General features: G+C 41.9%; 1 protein-coding gene across 1 annotated transcript; it reads left to right on the top strand.

The window, feature by feature from the left end:
• Positions 1-1941: 1941 nt before the first annotated feature.
• Positions 1942-17235, top strand: HRH4 (histamine receptor H4). Its single transcript, XM_047087063.1, has 3 exons — positions 1942-2261; positions 9951-10114; positions 15567-17235. The coding sequence occupies exons 1-3, from the start codon at positions 2036-2038 to the stop codon at positions 16398-16400; spliced, it is 1224 nt and encodes a 407-aa protein (XP_046943019.1). The 5' UTR covers positions 1942-2035; the 3' UTR covers positions 16401-17235.
• Positions 17236-19021: the final 1786 nt, after the last annotated feature.

The following is a 19021-nucleotide window of genomic DNA, read 5'->3' as shown; positions in this document are numbered from 1 at the left end:
AGGCAAGCTCTCCAAAGTCTGTTGGATTGCTTTCTCTTCCCACATGAAATTACAAGAAAAAAAAAAAGTCCAGATTACCACACTTTGTCCATAAAATAAATCCTGGTTTACCTTATGAGCCAACCCACTCAGTGCCCCTTTACAATCTTATCTATACTGCTTATAGTCATCTTGTTTACTTTTGTACCTTATCTTCTACTACAAAGTCAGCAGTGTATTTATCAACCTTTCTTTCCTTCCCCCTTCACACTGCTCTTTAGAGTCTCCAATTTAGAGACTGGAATTAAGAAATTACATTAAACCGGTGCTGCATTGCTTTTTTAATAGAAAGGCCTTGAAAGTTGGCTAAACATAAAAACTGGCTAGTTTTGGGGCGCCTGGGGGGCTCAGTCAGTTAAGTGTCTGACTTTGGCTCAGGCCATGATCTCATAGTTTGTGAGTTCAAGCCCTGCATCTGGCTCTGTGCTGATAGCTCAGAGCCTGGAGCCTTCTTCGGATTCTGTGTCTCCCTCTCTCCCTGCCCCTCCCCTGCTGATGCTCTGTCTCTGTCTGTCTGTCTCTCTCTCAAAAATGAATAAACATTAAAAAAAATTTTTTTAAATCCTGGCTAGTTTTGGAAGGGACTTTGTAATTGTGGAAGAATGTAAAAAGTCCTAATACCTTGGGGCGCCTGGGTGGCTTGGTCGGTTAAGCGTCCAACTTTGGCTCAGGTCATGATCTCACGGTCCGTGAGTTCGAGCCCCGCTCGGGCTCTGTGCTGACAGCTCAGAGCCTGTTTCAGATTCTGTGTCTCCCTCTCTCTCTGCCCCTCCCCTTGTTCATGCTGTGTCTCTCTCTGTCTCAAAAATAAATAAACATAAAAAAAATTAAAAAAAAAAGTCCTAATGCCTCTTGGTAGTGAATGAGTGAATGCAAAAAAGAATAAAGATTAAGGAGAGTGATGGGGAACATCATTCAGATTTTTTAAAAAGATCATTATCATTAATTTGCATGCCATGAATGAAAAACAATCAAATCAACCATATTTTAAGTCAAATCTCACTATGTAATGTGTATTTTATTTTTATCAGATACATTTTTTTAAAATCACAAGCACCATCTTGTACACAAGACTTCCAGCTTATGTGCAGTTAAAATATATATATTGGGGTGCCTAGGTGTCTCAGTCGGTTAAGCGTCCACCTTCAGCTCAGGTCATGATCTCGCACTTCGTGAGTTTGAGTCCTACATCAGGCTTGCTTCTGTCAGCGTGGAACCCTCTGTCTGGGACAGATCCTCTGTCCCCCTCTCTCTCTGCCCCTCCCCTGCTCATTCTCTCTGCCTCTCTAAATAAATAAAAGCATATATTACAGAGCAGCGGTGCAACGGAGTCCTATCTGATACTCTCCAACTCTCATCTTCACCTCCCCATCTCAAAGAATCTTCTGGGGGCTCCTTCTGGATGTCCACTCCTTGCTCTGTGCTTGGAAAGTCTCAAAAGACAGTAAGCTGGGGCAACGGCTGAGCTCACCTCATAAACCCCTTTTCTCAGGGATCATTGTTCTTCATTGCCTGATGTCCAGTGCCTTGAAAACCATCGTTTCATATATTTTGCCCAGTTTTTTGGCTAGGTCAGATAGGATGGTGAATTCAGCCCCTGTTTTTCCATCATGGTCATAAGGGAATCTTTAACTAGTCCTATATTAGTTTAAAAAATGAATCTCACTGGAGCCCAATTTCTTACTTATATGATGAACCAATTATATTTCATATATATTACATAATATTGCTCTATTAAGTGAAGATGGTTAAGTCACATTCAAATGTTTACAATAAAACATTTCACTGTCTTTTGGAAAAAACTTGTTCAGTGTCAGTTAAAGGGAAACTGTTATCACAAGTTTGCTTTATCAAGAATCAGGAAGTACAGTGAGATCAGCATTAGATTTTGAGAAATATTGTTATGAGTAGGAGACTATATGTATTAGGTATCCGATTGGAAAACATACTTGTCAGAATCGTCTTGCTGGATTCGTTTGCTCTACTAACTAGCTAGATGATGAGGGCCTCTTCATCATTTGATGAGATGTCAGCTTCTACTAATAGCACAATTGCTTTACTACCAAGCACTCACATTTTTTTAGTATTTTTAATGTGCTTAGTAGCGTTTGCTATAATGCTAGGAAATGCTGTGGTTATTCTTGCTTTTGTGGTGGACCAAAAGCTTAGACATCGAAGTAATTACTTTTTCCTTAACTTGGCCATTGCTGACTTCTTTGTTGGTAAGTCACATATCCTTATTTCAGATAATCTTTTCCAATTATAATTTATTTCTATAACTTTAAAATAAACTTTTGTTATTTCAAGGGACTGTGTAGAATTAGGGATTTTAAAAACAAAAAGTTTAAGGATTAAAGTTCTGGGGAGGCTTTAAGGGAGTAGTATATATATACGTGTGTGTGTGTGGGTTTGTAGGAGAATTTTCATTTGAAAATCGTTTATTTTCTTTTTATAGAATAAAAATGAGTCCAGAATAGTTCTAAAATTGTTTTAGTCTAAGAGTTACTTGTTTCTAGAGGTACCTTCCTTCAATGTTTAGGTTTATAAGTATGTGTAGAAAAGTCAGCTGATGATATTGTTTTATAGGAACTTCTAGTATAACTTAACTTGTGGTTGTCTATAGCTACATAAACGCTTTTGCGTATCTTACAGTGAACCAAAACTCATAAAATATTTACTTTATTGCCTGGAACATAGGGTTGCTCAACAAATGTTAGTCCTCTTCTCTTTTGATTTCTCTGCAGATACGTGTCAATTCCACCCAAGGTCATGAATGTCAGTAGATTACCCATCCATGTGTAAGGACTGTTAGGTACTCAAGTATGATTAGCTAATGAGGAGATCTATAGAAGACTAAGTCTCATTAGTAAGGTTTCATTGGAGGAGAGTGGATAAGAGATGTTCACCAGTGACTGTAACAGTATACAGCATTGTGAGAACCACAGAGACCTACCAAGTGCTATGGGTGCTCAGAGGAGAGAGAGAGCACATTTGGTTTGTGCGTGGTAGCATCTGAAGTGAACTTCAAAGGACGGGTAGAATTTCCATAGGCAGAGATGGAGAGGGGAGGAGTATTCCAAGAATCAGCAAAGACATGCTGGTAGAAAATCATTGTGTATGTCTTCCTAAGTGTGGGCTGCAGGCTGGCTGGTGTAAAAATGGCTACATGGGGTCAGTAGGGGATGAAGTTGGAGTAGTTGGGATCTATATAATGAAGGCTCTTGAATGCTAGTGTGTCTGGATTGGAGGCTATTCAACAGGCAGTGTGGAGATCTAGATTTTTAAAACAATTGAGTGACTGGATAGAGTGAGGCTTTACCTCAGAGACATCAGCAGAGATGTAGCAGGTGGGAGAAGCTGGAATGGGGAAGTTTGGTTTCAAAAACAACCCCACAGCTTGCTGAGAGCAACTGAGCACAGGCCAGAATCTCTGTTAATCTGCCACTCTCCTCCTTCACATTTCCCATGCCCCTTGCCAGCTTCATCCAGATGTCCACTTATTTAACAGCATCTGCCATGACGATGGAAGAATTAGAACAGTTTCTGAGAACTTTCTGTAACAAGGTTGGCGTTTTGTGTCAAGGCTGTTCTTTTCCTTTGCCATGCTCAGAAGTGGGCTTTTTGGCTCAGCCTGTAGGCTCGTGACAGTTGTGGTGAGCCAGGGCAGAACTCATGTAATTGTAAGGCAGCAATTCTTAGGACTTGTGGTCAGGAGACCTTGAGCTCCAGAACCATGTGGCAATGGCTTGGAGTATCACATGTGCTAGATATTATGGGCTTTTGGTTGAATGCCCTTTTCTTACAGATTTTGAAAATGGCCTCCAGTCGAAAATCTAAATTCGTAGCACCTGAACAACTTCCCAGGCTGACTGTTGTGTTGGAAAGCAAAGATTTATTGAGGAAAAACTCCAGTACCAGCTACATTGATAGAAATATATCTCATCTGTACACTATTCCAGAAACAAAGTACCATCAATATATATAAATATAGGGAGACGTCTATAAAATTGGTATCACATTTGTGGGTACCGTCTTCACATCTGCACTTGTGGGCATTTATGGCCTACATGACCATGTGACAGATGGCCCAGGCAGGATCTGCAAGGACAAAGGTGGTTGGGGCTGACAGAGTCTGAACCTCATTTTCAGGAGGGCACAGTTAATCTTTAGTCCCTTCATGCCTCAGTTCAGGACTCTTCTCTTTTCTCGTGAGTTAGCTCAGGCTGCCACAACACAATACCCCAGTCAGGGTGACTTAACAGCAATTGACGTTCTTAAGGTTCTGGGGGCTGGGAAGTACCAGACCAAGGTGCTGGCTGATTCGGTTCTTGGTGAACGCTCTTGTCCTGATTTGTAGATGGTTGCCTTCTCCATGTGCTCTCACGTGTTGTTTCCCCTGTGTGTGCATGGAGAGAGAGAGAGCAAGCAAGCTCTCCAGTGTTTTTTCTTCTTCTTCTTTTAATGATTATTTATTTTTGAGAGAGAGAGAGAGAGAGCGCACAACAGAGTGGGGGAGGGGCAGAGATAGAGGGAAACAGAGGATCTGAAGCAGGCTCCACACTGACAGAAATGAGCCTGATGCGGGGCTCGAACTCACAAACTGTGAGATCATGACCTGAGCCAAAGTTGGACACCCAATTGACCGAGTCTCTGGTGTTTCTTCTTATAAGGACACTAATCCTGTCGGATTAGGACTCCATCCTTATGACCTCATTTAACTTTACCTCCTTGTAGACCCTATCTCCAAATGCAGTGACCCTGGGGGATAGAGCTTCAACATATGAATTTGGGGGCGACCCAAAAATTCAGTTCATAACACCCTCTAGGCACTCACTGTTATCCACACATTTCTCTTTCGGCCCAAAGAATTCACAGGGACTTTTAGCTCTCTCCCCAACCCACCCCCCATTTTGACTGTCATTTTCTCATGGAAGATGTAGCGTCTTAGCTGGCTTTGGAAAGAAAGGACAATATCAGACTGGTGGGAATGTTCACACAAACTGGGCTTCCCCATTCTCATCTATTCATCCAATACTGGTTTATTTTGAAGCAGGCACTCTTTGAAGTGCTGGGCATATGGCAGTGAAAATAGGGACAAAATTCCCTGTCCTCGTGGTGCTTCTGTTTTTACTGGGGGGAGGGACAGTGGGGGGGATACATAATAAGTATAAATAAGTCAATAAAAGTGCGTAGTATTTTAGAAGGTGGTCATTGCTAGTGAGAACAGCAGCAGGGAAGAGGGAGAGAAAGGGTGCTAGAGATGGAGGTTGCCATTGAAATGTCAAGGGCAAGGCTCACTGGTCAGGACACTTCTGAGCAAATAGAAGGAGCTTCTGAGGGAAGAGCAGTTCATGCTGAGGAAAGTGCAAGGGTCTGAGGGGTGTGTGTGCGGTGTTTCTGAGGCCCAAGAACTGGGATGGAGGGCGTAGCAGGAAGTGAGACAGGAAAGACGGGGCAGGCTGGGGTGAGCAAGTGGCCTGGGCTTTCCTCCCATCCTTCTTCTTTTTCCCTTCTCTCCTCCCCCTGATCCTTCACCTCCTTGTTTTTATTTCTTCACCATCTTCTCTTAATACAGTTTTCTTTCCCTCAGCCCCCACGCCCTTAATGTGTCATGCCAAAGGCTTCTTGCTCCTTTCAAGAAACTGGCTCTTAGTTTTCCTTATCAAGTCCATTTGACCCAGAAGTATGCTTCCAGAGTGGAAGTTACAGAAACACTTCAGAGTGGGTGTATCCTAGAAATGTTTCCGATTCCACAGTGGTGGAATGAGCCACAAACATCTCCCCCACTCAACAAGATAGAGGATCTGAGCATGACGTTTGTGCTAAAACATCATGTAGAACACAAGGGAACAGCGGGGGTTTCACGAAAGCCAAAGGAATAGGGTACGGCCTCTTTTAAAATGCTATGTCAAGCAGCAACTAAAGTCTTGGACACACCCAAACACACCCTTCCTCTTTCATCTATTTCAGAAAATGTGTGGACAAGATTATTGAACTCACAGCCTTCCTTTAATGTGTAATGTTTATTTATTTTTGACAGGGAGAGAGAGAGAAAGAGAGAGAGAGAGCAGGGGAGGGGCAGAGAGGACCCCAAGCAGGTTCTGCACTGACAGCAGAACCCACGAACTGTGAGATCATGACCTGAGCAGAAGTTGGCGCTTAACAGACTGAGCCACCCAGGAAGGAGTCCCCCTTCCTTTAACGTTTAAATAGACAGTGGTGTCTGTCAGGCAAAGAATTACTGGCATTGTACTCTTTGCTGTCATTTCTGTGGAGGAAATGTGTGTGTGAGTGTGTGTGTGTGTGTGTGTGTGTGTGTGTGTGTGTGTGTGTGTGTAAAATATTCATGTTGGGAATATTAGAAGCCACAAATCTGGACCAAAATATAGGTTTCTGTTTTGAAGATACTTTGACTTATCTCAGGTGATTTATCTCAGATACTTTGATTTATCTTATTTATTTACCTATTTTATACCACAGGCATGTGTATGCATACGCGTGCGTGCACACACCCATCTTTGAGATGGGAGACACCATAGGGAAGCTTAGTTATCATTAAAAATATAATTGAAACATGAAATAAGCAGGCAATTTGAACTACATATAAGAACTGACTGGGGCGCCTGGGTTTCAAAGCCAGTCTTCCATTACTAGGTGAGTTCAGTGGGTTAAGCATCCGACTTTGGCTCGTGGTTTGTGAGTTCGAGCCCTGCATCGGGCTCTGTGCTGACAGCTCAGAGCCTGGAGCCTGCTTCAGATTCTGTGTCTCCTCTTTCTGCCCCTCTCCCGCTCACACTCTGCCTCTCTCTCTCTCTAAAGTGAATAAACATTTAAAAAAAACAACCACACAACTCTTCCATCTCCATGATGCCTCGTGTCTCATCTTTGTATGTGAACTTAGGTACAGAATGCTAAGTTCTGCATCCCCTTTCACTGGTGCTGAAACTACAGCATCATATCCTCGCGTCATCTTGTTTTGGGAGAATGTAGGGTTGCCTTCCTCCTTCCCTTTCCTTCTCCTTTCTTTTTACCTTCACTATTGTTCTTCCTGATAGGCTTATTTGGTTCTCATATGAAAATGGGAAATCCTGCCAAGTGCCTGATGAAATATGAAGATACTCACTGAGCTTCCACTTAATAGATTATATTCTCAGTGAGTAGTGTCACCTGTCTGAAATGTCAATCCAGCGGAAAACTCCCAGCAAAGCTTAAGGAAAGGGAATCCAGGGTAGTCATTTTTCTTAATTAGGCTATTTCTGTGCTAAGCTGAACCACTCACATATTTCTTCATTCAGTGAAGTGTAGTGGTTAAAGTCAAGAGTCTTTTTTTTTTCCCTTAATGTTTATTTATTTTTGAGAGAGAGAGAGAGAGGGAGAGAGCGTGCATATGAGTGGGGGAGGAGCAGAGAGAAGGAGACAGAGCACTTGAAGTGGGCTCCATGCTGACAGCAGTGAGCCCAATGTGGGGCTCGAACTCATGAATTGTGAGAGTAAAACTTGAGCTGAAGTCAGATGCTTAACTGGCTGAGCCAGCCGGGTGTCCCGGTAGGGAGTCTTGAAATCACACTGCCTGGTTTCAAAGCCAATCTTCCATTACTAGCTGAGTAGACCTTGGCAATCATGTCTCCCTCTTGAGCTATAGGTTCTTTATCGTCTAACTCAGCATAGTTTCTGCCTTACACAGCTTCTATGAAAGTTTAATGAGGTGATATATACAGCAGACATAGCACAATGTCTGGCATATGGTAACTGCACAATATATATTGGCTGTTATTAATTTACCCAAGTTAAATGTGTGAGCCACTGGGCAACTCTAAGTGCTGTGAAAAATACAAAGATCAACTTACAACATGGTCCCAGGCTTCAGGAGAACCTAGTTAAAAGATGACAGAGATACCAAGTAGCAAGTATTTCTACCTGAGAGAGGGAGTGAAGAGCAAAGTGCCAACATAGTCAGGGGACAGAGGGGTCCCTTCTGCCAAGGAAGTTCCAAAAGAGATGACAAGGAGAAAGTCATTTTTTTGAACTGCATGGAGAATGAGGAGGTAGACTTCTCAATAGAAGAGAGGAGGATATTCTTTTTATTCATTCATTTATTTATTTATTTATTTATTTATCTTTTTTTTTAATATATGAAATTTATTGTCAAATTGGTTTCCATACAACACCCAGTGCTCATCCCAAAAGGTGCCCTCCTCAATACCCATCACCCACCCTCTCCTCCCTCCCACCCCCCATCAACCCTCAGTTTGTTCTCAGTTTTTAAGAGTCTCTTATGCTTTGGCTCTCTCCCACTCTAACCTCTTTTTTTTTTTTTTCCTTCCCCTCCCCCATGGGTTCCTGTTAAGTTTCTCAGGATCCACATAAGAGTGAAACCATATGGTATCTGTCTTTCTCTGTGTGGCTTATTTCACTTAGCATCACACTCTCCAGTTCCATCCACGTTGCTACAAAAGGCCGTATTTCATTTTTTCTCATTGCCACGTAGTATTCCATTGTGTATATAAACCACAATTTCTTTATCCATTCATCAGTTGATGGACATTTAGGCTCTTTCCATAATTTGGCTATTGTTGAGAGTGCTGCTATGAACATTGGGGTACAAGTGCCCCTATGCATCAGCACTCCTGTATCCCTTGGATAAATTCCTAGCAGTGCTATTGCTGGGTCATAGGGTAGGTCTATTTTTAATTTTCTGAGGAACCTCCACACTGCTTTCCAGAGCGGCTGCACCAATTTGCATTCCCACCAACAGTGCAAGAGGGTTCCCGTTTCTCCACATCCTCTCCAGCATCTATAGTCTCCTGATTTGTTCATTTTGGCCACTCTGACTGGCGTGAGGTGATACCTGAGTGTGGTTTTGATTTGTATTTCCCTGATAAGGAGCGACGCTGAACATCTTTTCATGTGCCTGTTGGCCATCCGGATGTCTTCTTTAGAGAAGTGTCTATTCATGTTTTCTGCCCATTTCTTCACTGGGTTATTTGTTTTTCGGGTGTGGAGTTTGGTGAGCTCTTCATAGATTTTGGATACTAGCCCTTTGTCCGATATGTCATTTGCAAATATCTTTTCCCATTCCGTTGGTTGCCTTTTAGTTTTGTTGGTTGTTTCCTTTGCTGTGCAGAAGCTTTTTATCTTCATAAGGTCCCAGTAATTCACTTTTGCTTTTAATTCCCTTGCCTTTGGGGATGTGTCGAGTAAGAGATTGCTACGGCTGAGGTCAGAGAGGTCTTTTCCTGCTTTCTGCTCTAAGGTTCTGATGGTTTCCTGTCTCACATTCAGGTCCTTTATCCATTTTGAGTTTATTTTTGTGAATGGTGTGAGAAAGTGGTCTAGTTTCAACCTTCTGCATGTTGCTGTCCAGTTCTCCCAGCACCATTTGTTAAAGAGGCTGTCTTTTTTCCATTGGATGTTCTTTCCTGCTTTGTCAAAGATGAGTTGGCCATACGTTTGTGGGTCTAGTTCTGGGGTTTCTATTCTATTCCATTGGTCTATGTGTCTGTTTTTGTGCCAGAGAGGAGGATATTCTAGGAGGAAAGAATGCTGTTGGCAAAGGCAAAGGGGATATGAAACTATAGGCTGTCTGTGGGGGAAGGCTGGCCCATCCTGTGTGGGTTGCATCACGAACGTGAAGATGGTTTGTGCTGTATGTGGCTGGAAATGCCGTCCAGACCTGTGCTTCATTTGGAAAGCAATAAGGAAACACAGGATATTTATGACAGCCATTGTAAAAATGATATTTAAAGAACCCATAGGAAATCAGTCCTGAGTTTGCTGATGAAACACTATGAATTTCTAAATTATCATCAAGCCATTTTTGGTCATGTCATATATGTCATCGTGTTGTGTACCTTTGCCTCTGGGTAGTCATTGATATGTGCTTTTTTTTTTAACCTTTTTTCCTTGTACAGGTATGATCTCCATTCCTTTGTACATCCCTCACACGCTGTATGGTTGGAGCTCTGAAAGTAAACTCTGCGTGTTTTGGCTCATTGTTGACTATCTTTTGTGTACAACATCTGTGTATAACATTGTACTCATCAGCTACGATCGATACCAGTCAGTCTCAAATGCTGTAAGTCAAAACATTAATTTGCCTTCTTTAAACATTATGTGCTTATACATTTTGGGTCCACAAGCAAAAACGTTTCAAGTGTAATTTGTTCGTTTAGTTGGCAAACCTTCGAGGAGCCTGATTATCCTTCAGTTAACTGGCACTGAGTTTTCATTGGCCCTTAGTGAACAATTTCTGTGTGTGATTTGGCTAAGTCACTCCCCTATGTGCCACTGAAATGGGAAGACATCAAAGAAAATCTAAGGCGAGTTGTCAGAAACAGTATGTACCGAGTCCATAGTAGATTGGATAGATGTGGGGGTCGCAGCACGTTTATCAGTTTCTTTTTTTCCTTTTTTTGTTTTTAATGTTTATTTATTTTTGAGAGAGAGAGAGAGCGAGCGCATGCGCACACACGCGAGTGGGGGAAGAGCAAAAAGAGAAGGTGACAGAGAATCTGAAGCAGGCTCTACATTGTCAGCCCAAAGCCCTATGTGGGGCTTGAACCCATGAACTGTGAGATCATGACCTGGATCAAAGTCTAACATTCAACCAACTGAGCCACCCAGGCATCCCTATCAGTTTCATTCCTTACACAAACTAAGACCTGAATATTTTCCTCAGGTGGGATCTAGTGGGAAAGTAGAAAGACACCCACACTTTTGAATGTCATGAGAAATTCAATTTTGAATGGCCAAAGGAAAAAAGACAGTGTACAGGGAGGCTATAGCTTAGACGGTGAGCCCAACCTGAAAGATCAACTCCTAGTGCCAGGGTAGGACCCATGCCAAGAAAGTCTGAATTGACCCAGGTTTTGGAATAGCCTCATTAAAAAGTTAGTGGCAGTTCATAAGCCAGCTAAATTGATCAGCAATAGAACAAAGGAGCAAACAAGGGCAGATGCAAGTAAAGACAGAGGGTGAAAGGGGTAGAGAAATAAGGGGCAGTAATCTGATGTCTAGGAAACCTAGATGGGAAACTTCCTTCATTCTTGAGTCCCAGGACCCAAATCTTTGGGGGCTGCTACTCTGTGCAAGGGATTTTGCTGAGTGCTGGGAAATGAATTAGCAGAGTCTCTACTTTTTTTTTTTTTTAAGTTTATTTATTTTGAGAGAGAAAGAGACACCATAAGTTGGGGATGGGCAGAGAGAGAGGGAGAGGAAGAGATTCCCAAGCAGACTCCATGCTGCCAGTGCAGAGCCAGATGCGGGGCTCGAACCCATGAAGCCATGCCTGAGCCAAAACCAAGGGTCAGACGGTTAACCACCAACCAGGTGCCCACAGAGTCTCTACTTTTGAGGAGCATAATAGTCTAATGTGGAGACAGATCCAGGAACAAATGGGTTCAGTACAGTGGACTAAGCATGGTGTTGGAGGTGTTGAGGGGACAGTGATAGTTCTGACTTGGGAGGTCTGCGCAGCTTGCAGTAGACGGGGTTGGGAAGGTATATTGCATAAGGCAAGGGTAAGCTGTGGGAACAAAGATGAGGCTCAAACAAGATAGAAATTGATTTTTCTGTTGCAGAACAGTCCAGGAAAGGTGGGAGCCTCTGTTCCAGAAACTCATCCAGGGACCTAGGCTAACAGGGTGGCTGTGCACCCTCTAGGGGAGGAGTCAGCAAACTTTAGCTAGAAAGGGACCTATGGTCTCTGTTGCAACTGCTCGAGTCTGTCATTATGGTACAAAAACAGCCATACATACTATGTTAAAAAAAAAAAAAAAAGAATGATTCATTCATTGTGTTCCAGTAAAACTTTATTTATCCAAGTAGATGGTGGGCCACATTTGTTTCATGGACAGTGGTTTGCTGACCCCTGCTCTAGGTCATTATTCTCCTCTGCATGGTCAAATTCAGGTTGTTGTCACTCCAGGTTCTAGAAAGGATGGGAAAAGAGCAGAAATCCAGGGCAAGGGATTTTGTCTTAACCATGTGGTTTAGAATCATACAATCATTTCCGCTCACATTTTACTGGTGACATTTACTAACACGCATCTGCTAGTAACATCTTGCAGTAACATCGCACTGCAAGAAAAGCTGGGAAACGTGGTCTCTAGCTAAGCTACCATATTGCCAGGAAGAAGGGGAGAATTAATGTGTTGGGACATCCAGACACTTGGCCTTGGGTACTTCATTGACCCAGGGTCCACTGCAGTTTGTACTGGACAAACTATGGAGAGAGTGCAGATCAGCTTGGGAGAACAATTTAGATGCCTATAAGCTCATGTTTTTCAAATCGCAGGTTATGACCCGTTATTGAGTCATGAAGTCAGTTCAGTGGGTTGTGACCACTTTTCAAAAGAATGTTTAAATGTTTTTGAGAGAGAGAGAGAGAGAACATGAGCAGGGGAGGGGCATAGAGAGAGGGAGACAGAGAATTCCAAGCAGTGCAGAGCCCAATATGGGCCTTGAACCCACAAACCATGAAATCATGACCTGAGCCAAAATCAAGAGTCAGATGTTTAATTGACTGAGCCACCCAGGCACCCCCACTTTTTTTTAAATGAAAAAGTGCATAGAAGAACATACTAAAACAATTTTTAAAAATTAGAGTATAAAATATCAGAGTACTTTGTACATAATAAATGTGTTATTTTATGAATACCTCTGTCTATGGACTTAGTTATTATGTAAAATGTATTTCTTTTTTTTTATCAAATTTTTTTAAACATTTATTTATTTTTGAGAGAGAGACAGAGGCAGAGAATCCGAAGCAGGCTCCAGGCTCTGGGCTGTCAGCACAGATCCCAATGCAGGGCTCAAACTCACGAATCACAAGATCATGACCTGAGCTGAAGTCGGAGGCTTAACCAACTGAGCCACTTAAGCACCCCTAAAATATATTTCTTAAGTCAGTCAACATGTTCAAAAAAGAGTGTTCTAATTCACAATCTTTCCCATTTGTACTTAAACATTTCCTTGTTTTCTGTGTTAATATTTCTTTTGTAGCCTTTCCTGGGTGTTCCCACTTAACATTCATTAGGACATCCTTTCACTGGATGTCTAAGCTCTTAGGTCTACCCCAGGTGCAGTTAGGAGAAGTGTGTAGAAGTTGCAGAGACAGGAGTGCCTGGGTGGCTTAGTCGGGTAAGTGTCCAACTTCAGCTTGGGTCATGATGTCGTGGTTCATGAGTTCAATCCCCACATTGGGTTCTGCGCTGACAGTATGGAGCCTGCTTGGGATTCTCTCTCCCCCTCTCTTTCTGTCCCTTCCCCATTTGTGCCCTCTCTCTCTCAAAATAAATAAATAAACTTAAAAAAAAAAAGAAAAAAAGAAGTCACAGAGACAGAAGGAGTGATGTCCACAGAGAGAAAATGAGTAGGTTTGTTTTCTAGTCTTGCCCTGAGGAATTCCTCTGGCCACATAAGCTGTCCCTGTGGTGAGGGCTGGTCCAGCTGGATCCCAGGTCCTTAGCACCTAGCACAGAGTCAACTGTGTAACACCAGTGCATGGATGTTCGCGAGGGGCGCTCAGGCAGCTCTTGCACCTCTGTTGGCTAATACTTCAAATACAGCTGTGTAAGCCAGGAAGCCCTCAAAGACCACTGAAACTTGTGGGAAGTAGTTGTGGGGAAGCTGAGCTCTTGCTGTAGTACGAAGTAGTGTGATAGGGCAGGGTCATGAGCTGAGCCTGAAAGATGGAAATCTGATAATAACTTGGGCAAGGAAGGCTCCATGCAGATGGCAGTGCATGATTACAGTGCTCAGACACATTTTCTGGAGAGCAGATTTCTGTATGGCTGAAGTAAGGGTGGGTGAGGGAAAGTAGAATAGTGTCATTGGAAGGAGTGGGAATTAACATGTATGCAGAGTTAAGATGGTAAGTGGAGAGTATACTGAAGATGAAGGAAGCTTGACAGGAAAATCAAGACCATGAAAATATTGTTGCTGGTTTCCTAGGACTGTTGTAATAAAGTAGAACACATTGGGTGGCTTAAAACAACAGAACTGTTCTCTGGAATAAATTTGATATTTGGAGACTTGAAGTCCAAAATCCAAGTGTAGGCAGGGCAATGCTCTCTGAGGCTTCTAGGCCAGCCGGTTCCATGCCTTTCTCTTAGCTTCTAGTATTACTGGCCATCCTTGGCTTTCCTGGCCTTCCTCTACTTGTTGATGCATCACTCCAGGCTCTGCCTCCATTGTCCTGTGGTATTCTCCCTGTGTGTCTGTGTGCCTCTTACAGGGAGGTTCACCCTAATCGAGTATGACCTTATCTTAACTTGATTATATCTGCAAAGACCCTCATTGCAAATGAGGTCGTGCACGCGGACACTGGGTGTTAGGACTTCAGCGTATCTCTTTTGAGGACACAGCTCAACCTGCAACAGGCACTCAGAAGGGCTCTGCAATCCCATCTCATTGTTACCACCAGTGTGTTCTGCAGGCTGCTCTGCCTCATAAAAGAAATCTGATTGATGGAACGTTTGGATATCTTATTGGGGTGGGGAAGGCATAAGAGGCAATATTCTGAATAATGAACGGATCCTGTCGTGGGTGAGGACTGGGCCATTGATTGATGTCAGGAAGGCCATGCCAACTGGCTTGGGCCTGAATTCAAGCAATGCTTGAGCTACCTGTCAAAAATACTACCCAGAGATGAAGAGATGGGCATCATCTTCTCAATTCCCTTGGATGTCCATTATCCCATTTGACCTTATGCATAATAGAATAGAGATCACTTCCTAGCATATTGCATCACATCATTACAAAGGCTGAACAGAGCAATTAAAAAACTAAATGCAGTTTTATGACCATCTGGGTATTGTTACCATCTTCATAATCATTAGATTTAGTGCAAGAGATATATTAATTAGTGGCATGAGAAGCAGAAGGCAAAGAAGTGTATTTTATATGGGAACTTGTGGTCAGCACCATATGCATTTTAGCTTAGCCTAAGAAATACTAGTAATGTAGGGAAAAAAAACCCACTTCCCTGCAGTTTATAAAAATAACCCTTTTTTTTTTTTCTGAAGCCAGCTTCTTCTTACCTCCAGCCAATTGGTGAGCCCTTCCCAGCCTGCACAATCCATCAAAGAAAGACAGTGCTGGGCATTGTTGCACCTTTTTAATAAAAATGAGTAAACACTGTAGCACGAGACTTAGAAACTCAGAGAAAAATAGTACATGAACCATAGTGGAAAGGGAGGCATGTTCCAGTTTCATGGGGAAATAATTTCCTTTCCCTTGAGTGAGGAAATCAGAGAAATATGGAATATATGAGCTAGAAGGAACCTTACTGATCTAAAAGAAGCTTAGGGAGGTTGTCTGTTCCAGGTCCCCTCCAAAAACTCTTGGTTCATGTGTTTATCTCTCATAGAGGGTGGTTGACCTTTTAGATTACTTACCCAGTTACTCAAGGCCAGGTAACTTCCCTACCTCTTGCATATCCCTGAAACTCCTGAGGGTCTATGATATGCCTTATGCAACCAACATATGTTCATTATAATGAAAATAACTTATTTGCTCTCTTTTAGATATCTTACAGAACTCAACACATTGGGATCTTGAAGATCGTAGCTCTGATGGTGGCTGTCTGGGTTCTGGCCTTCTTAGTGCACGGGCCAATAATTCTAGTTTCAGAGTCTTGGAATAATTCCAGTGTCAGAGTCTCGGAGAAAAAGGACTGTGAACCTGGGTTCATTTCCAAATGGTACATCCTCGCCATCACTTCATTCTTGGAATTTGTGGTTCCAGTCTTGTCAGTGGCCTATTTCAACATACACATTTACTGGAGGCTGTGGAAGCGTGGTAATCTCAGTCGGTGGCAAAGCCAGCCTGGACTCACTTCTCCTACCCCTCCCAATAACTGTGGACCCTCACTCAGGGGTGGACTGTTTTCAAGAACATCTCTTCCTGAACTGAAGGAAACAGCAACATCTGTTCCTTCGAAGAGACACGGTAGAAAGAGGAGTCTCTTGTTTTCTCTAAGAGCCCAGACGAATACAAATATAATTGCTTCCAAAATGGCTTCCCTCTCCCATTGTGATTCCCTATGTCTTCACCAAAGGGAACACATTGAACTGCTCAGAGCCAGGAAATTAGCCAAGTCACTGGCCATTCTCTTAGGTGTTTTTGCCTTTTGCTGGGCTCCATATTCTCTGTTCACGATCATTCGTTCATTTCTTTCACCAGAACAGCGTCCTCAAACAATTTGGTATGAAATCACCTTTTGGCTTCAATGGTTCAATTCCCTTGTCAATCCTTTTCTGTATCCATTATGTCACAAACATTTCCAGAAGGCTTTCTTGAGAATATTTCATGTGAAAAAGCAACCTATACTAACACAAAATCGGTCAATGTCCTCTTAAAGATGATTTTATCATTTACAAAAATTTTAGTCTTAAGCTCACCTACATGAATTTGATCTGTCATTCATTTTTCCCTTTCCACTAGGCAGGACAAAATGAGAAAAGTCCATAATATTGTAACACTTGCAAACTTAAAAGAAAAATCAGAAACTGGAAGTCAAGGGAAAATAACCAGAAATAGACAACAATCTTTTTTGTAAACTCACAGCCACAAATGCACTGTACTTTTCTTACTCATTGCCTCTTCCTTGTCTTTTAGATCTTTATATAACATTGATTGCGAAAGTCAAGAGTTCTTGTTTTCTATGTTCAGTGTTTGCTATAGTGTTAAGTGAATTTCCCTTTTATTTTATAGTGATGAGAAATTGTCAAGTTGTAAAGTCATTTTTTCCTAAAGTATACAATAGAAGAGGGAGATATATTGTCCTCTTCGCTGGAAGTAGGAAGGCATGTTGGGGTTTGAGTTGTCAGGAGCAGGGAGCCATGGTGTGCCCCGATGGAAAGGTAGAAGGCACGTGTACTTCCAGGCTCTATGTTACTGATTCCAGAAAAGAAGAAAGTGTGGGGAGGGAAGAGCAGGTAACTGCGGTTCTCAGAGTTCCTCAGAGGGCCTGGCAATCATAGGAAAAGAGAGTAAGTGAGAGACAAGATCACCAACTGGTTGAAAGATGACTTTCCTTTTGTCCTTCCTGCCCTCTTCTTCCAACTTCCACATCAGCTAAAACATCTGTGAGAAAATATGTAAGAGAAAGGCTACGAGATGGCAAAAGGACTCTATGATTAAACTTGATGTAGCTGTTTAACATTCTCAGAACTAATAGATGTCAATAATTAATAAAATATACTTCTGTATTTATTTGACGTCTTTAACGTGTGTGTAGTGCTAAGAGTGATTTCTTTATGTGCCATTAGTGTAAGTTATACCTTGCTGATGAGTCACATTTTCTTAGTCTGGTGATGTTTTATTTATTTATTTTTTGTTATTATTAATTCTTCTTCCTCCTCCTCCTCCACCTTTTCCTCTTCCTTCTTTGTAATAAAATTTTATTTTGATTTCATTGTTAATTTCATCTCTCCTATAAGGTTTTATTAGTGTTTCTTTGGTAACTTCTCAGAGTTCCTTAGTCATTTCTGTATTTTTTAGATCTTTTAAACCTTGGTTAATTTCAAACACTAAAATATGAAAATCCTTTACATAAATGCTTAGATATGCCTATGATTTTTATATGCAATTGTGCCTTGCATTAAGTTCAAAAATAGGAGACACATGTTTAACATTCAATAGTATCACCTCATGCCAGCCACAGTGGCTAAAATGAACAAATCAGGAGACTATAGATGCTGGAGAGGATGTGGAGAAACAGGAATCCTCTTGCACTGTTGGTGGGAATGCAAACTGGTGCAGCCACTCTGGAAAACAGTGTGGAGGTTCCTCAAAAAATTAAAAATAGATCTACCCTATGACCCAGCAATAGCACTGCTAGGAATTTACCCAAGGGATACAGGAGTGCTGATGCATAGGGGCACTTGTACCCCAATGTTTATAGCAGCACTTTCAACAATAGCCAAATTATGGAAAGAGCCTAAATGTCCATCAACTGATGAATGGATAAAGAAATTGTGGTTTATATACACAATGGAATACTATGTGGCAATGAGAAAGAATGAAATCTGGCCTTTTGTAGCAACGTGGATGGAACTGGAGAGTGTTACGCTAAGTGAAATAAGTCATACAGAGAAAGACAGATACCATATGTTTTCACTCTTATGTGGATCCTGAGAAACTGAACAGAAGACCAGGGGGGAGGGGGGAAAAAAAAGAGGTTAGAGAGGGAGGGAGCCAAAATATAAGAGACTCTTAAAAACTAAGAACAAACTGAGGGTTGATGGGGGGTGGGAGGGAGGGGAGGGTGGGTGATGGGTATTGAGGAGGGCACCTTTTGGGATGAGCACTGGGTGTTGTATGGAAACCAATTTGACAATAAATTTCATATTTAAAAAAACATTCAATAGTAATGTTGAAAATTTGAGAAATGAACCCTTACAAGTACACAACTTTTTATAAAGTTGTTACTTGTCAGCTATTGGCTTTGACATTTATACATTAGTAGTTGGGATTTCATATCATTACTGTAACCGTGAATGTTTATTGAATTGTGTGGCCCCATGAAAACTTTTTCTGGTTGAACCCTAGGGGAAACAAACATAAATATTCATAATGTATTTTCTAAACTATAGAAAATATGTCTCGTTCAAAGATGTGATCAATGTAAAACACACTGTTATTTTTTTTGCCACTTCAAAGAAAATGCTGCAAACTGTCTATGAAATAATATTTGTTGTTTTAAAAAATGTTCATTTTTATAATATTCATTTATTTTTGAGAGAGAGCACACGAGCAGGGAGGGGCAGAGACAAAGGGAGAGAGAGAATCCCAAGCAGGCTCCATGCTCTCGGCGCAGAGCCCGACATGAGACTTGAACTCACGAACCATGAGATCATGACCTGAGCAGAAATCAAGAGTGGATGCTTAACTGACTGAGCCACCCAGGAGCCCCAATGAAACAATATTTTAAAAATCACATTGATAGTAAGTCCTGTTCTGATTTCAGAGTTGTTGA

The sequence above is a fragment of the Lynx rufus genome, unplaced genomic scaffold (genome assembly GCF_022079265.1).
Source record: "Lynx rufus isolate CCGP_SWC_20201006 ecotype Redwood Valley unplaced genomic scaffold, mLynRuf1.p SCAF_22, whole genome shotgun sequence".
Taxonomy (NCBI): domain Eukaryota; kingdom Metazoa; phylum Chordata; class Mammalia; order Carnivora; family Felidae; genus Lynx; species Lynx rufus.
Note: the sequence above shows the minus strand (reverse complement) of the source record. Positions and strands in the feature narration are given on the sequence as shown.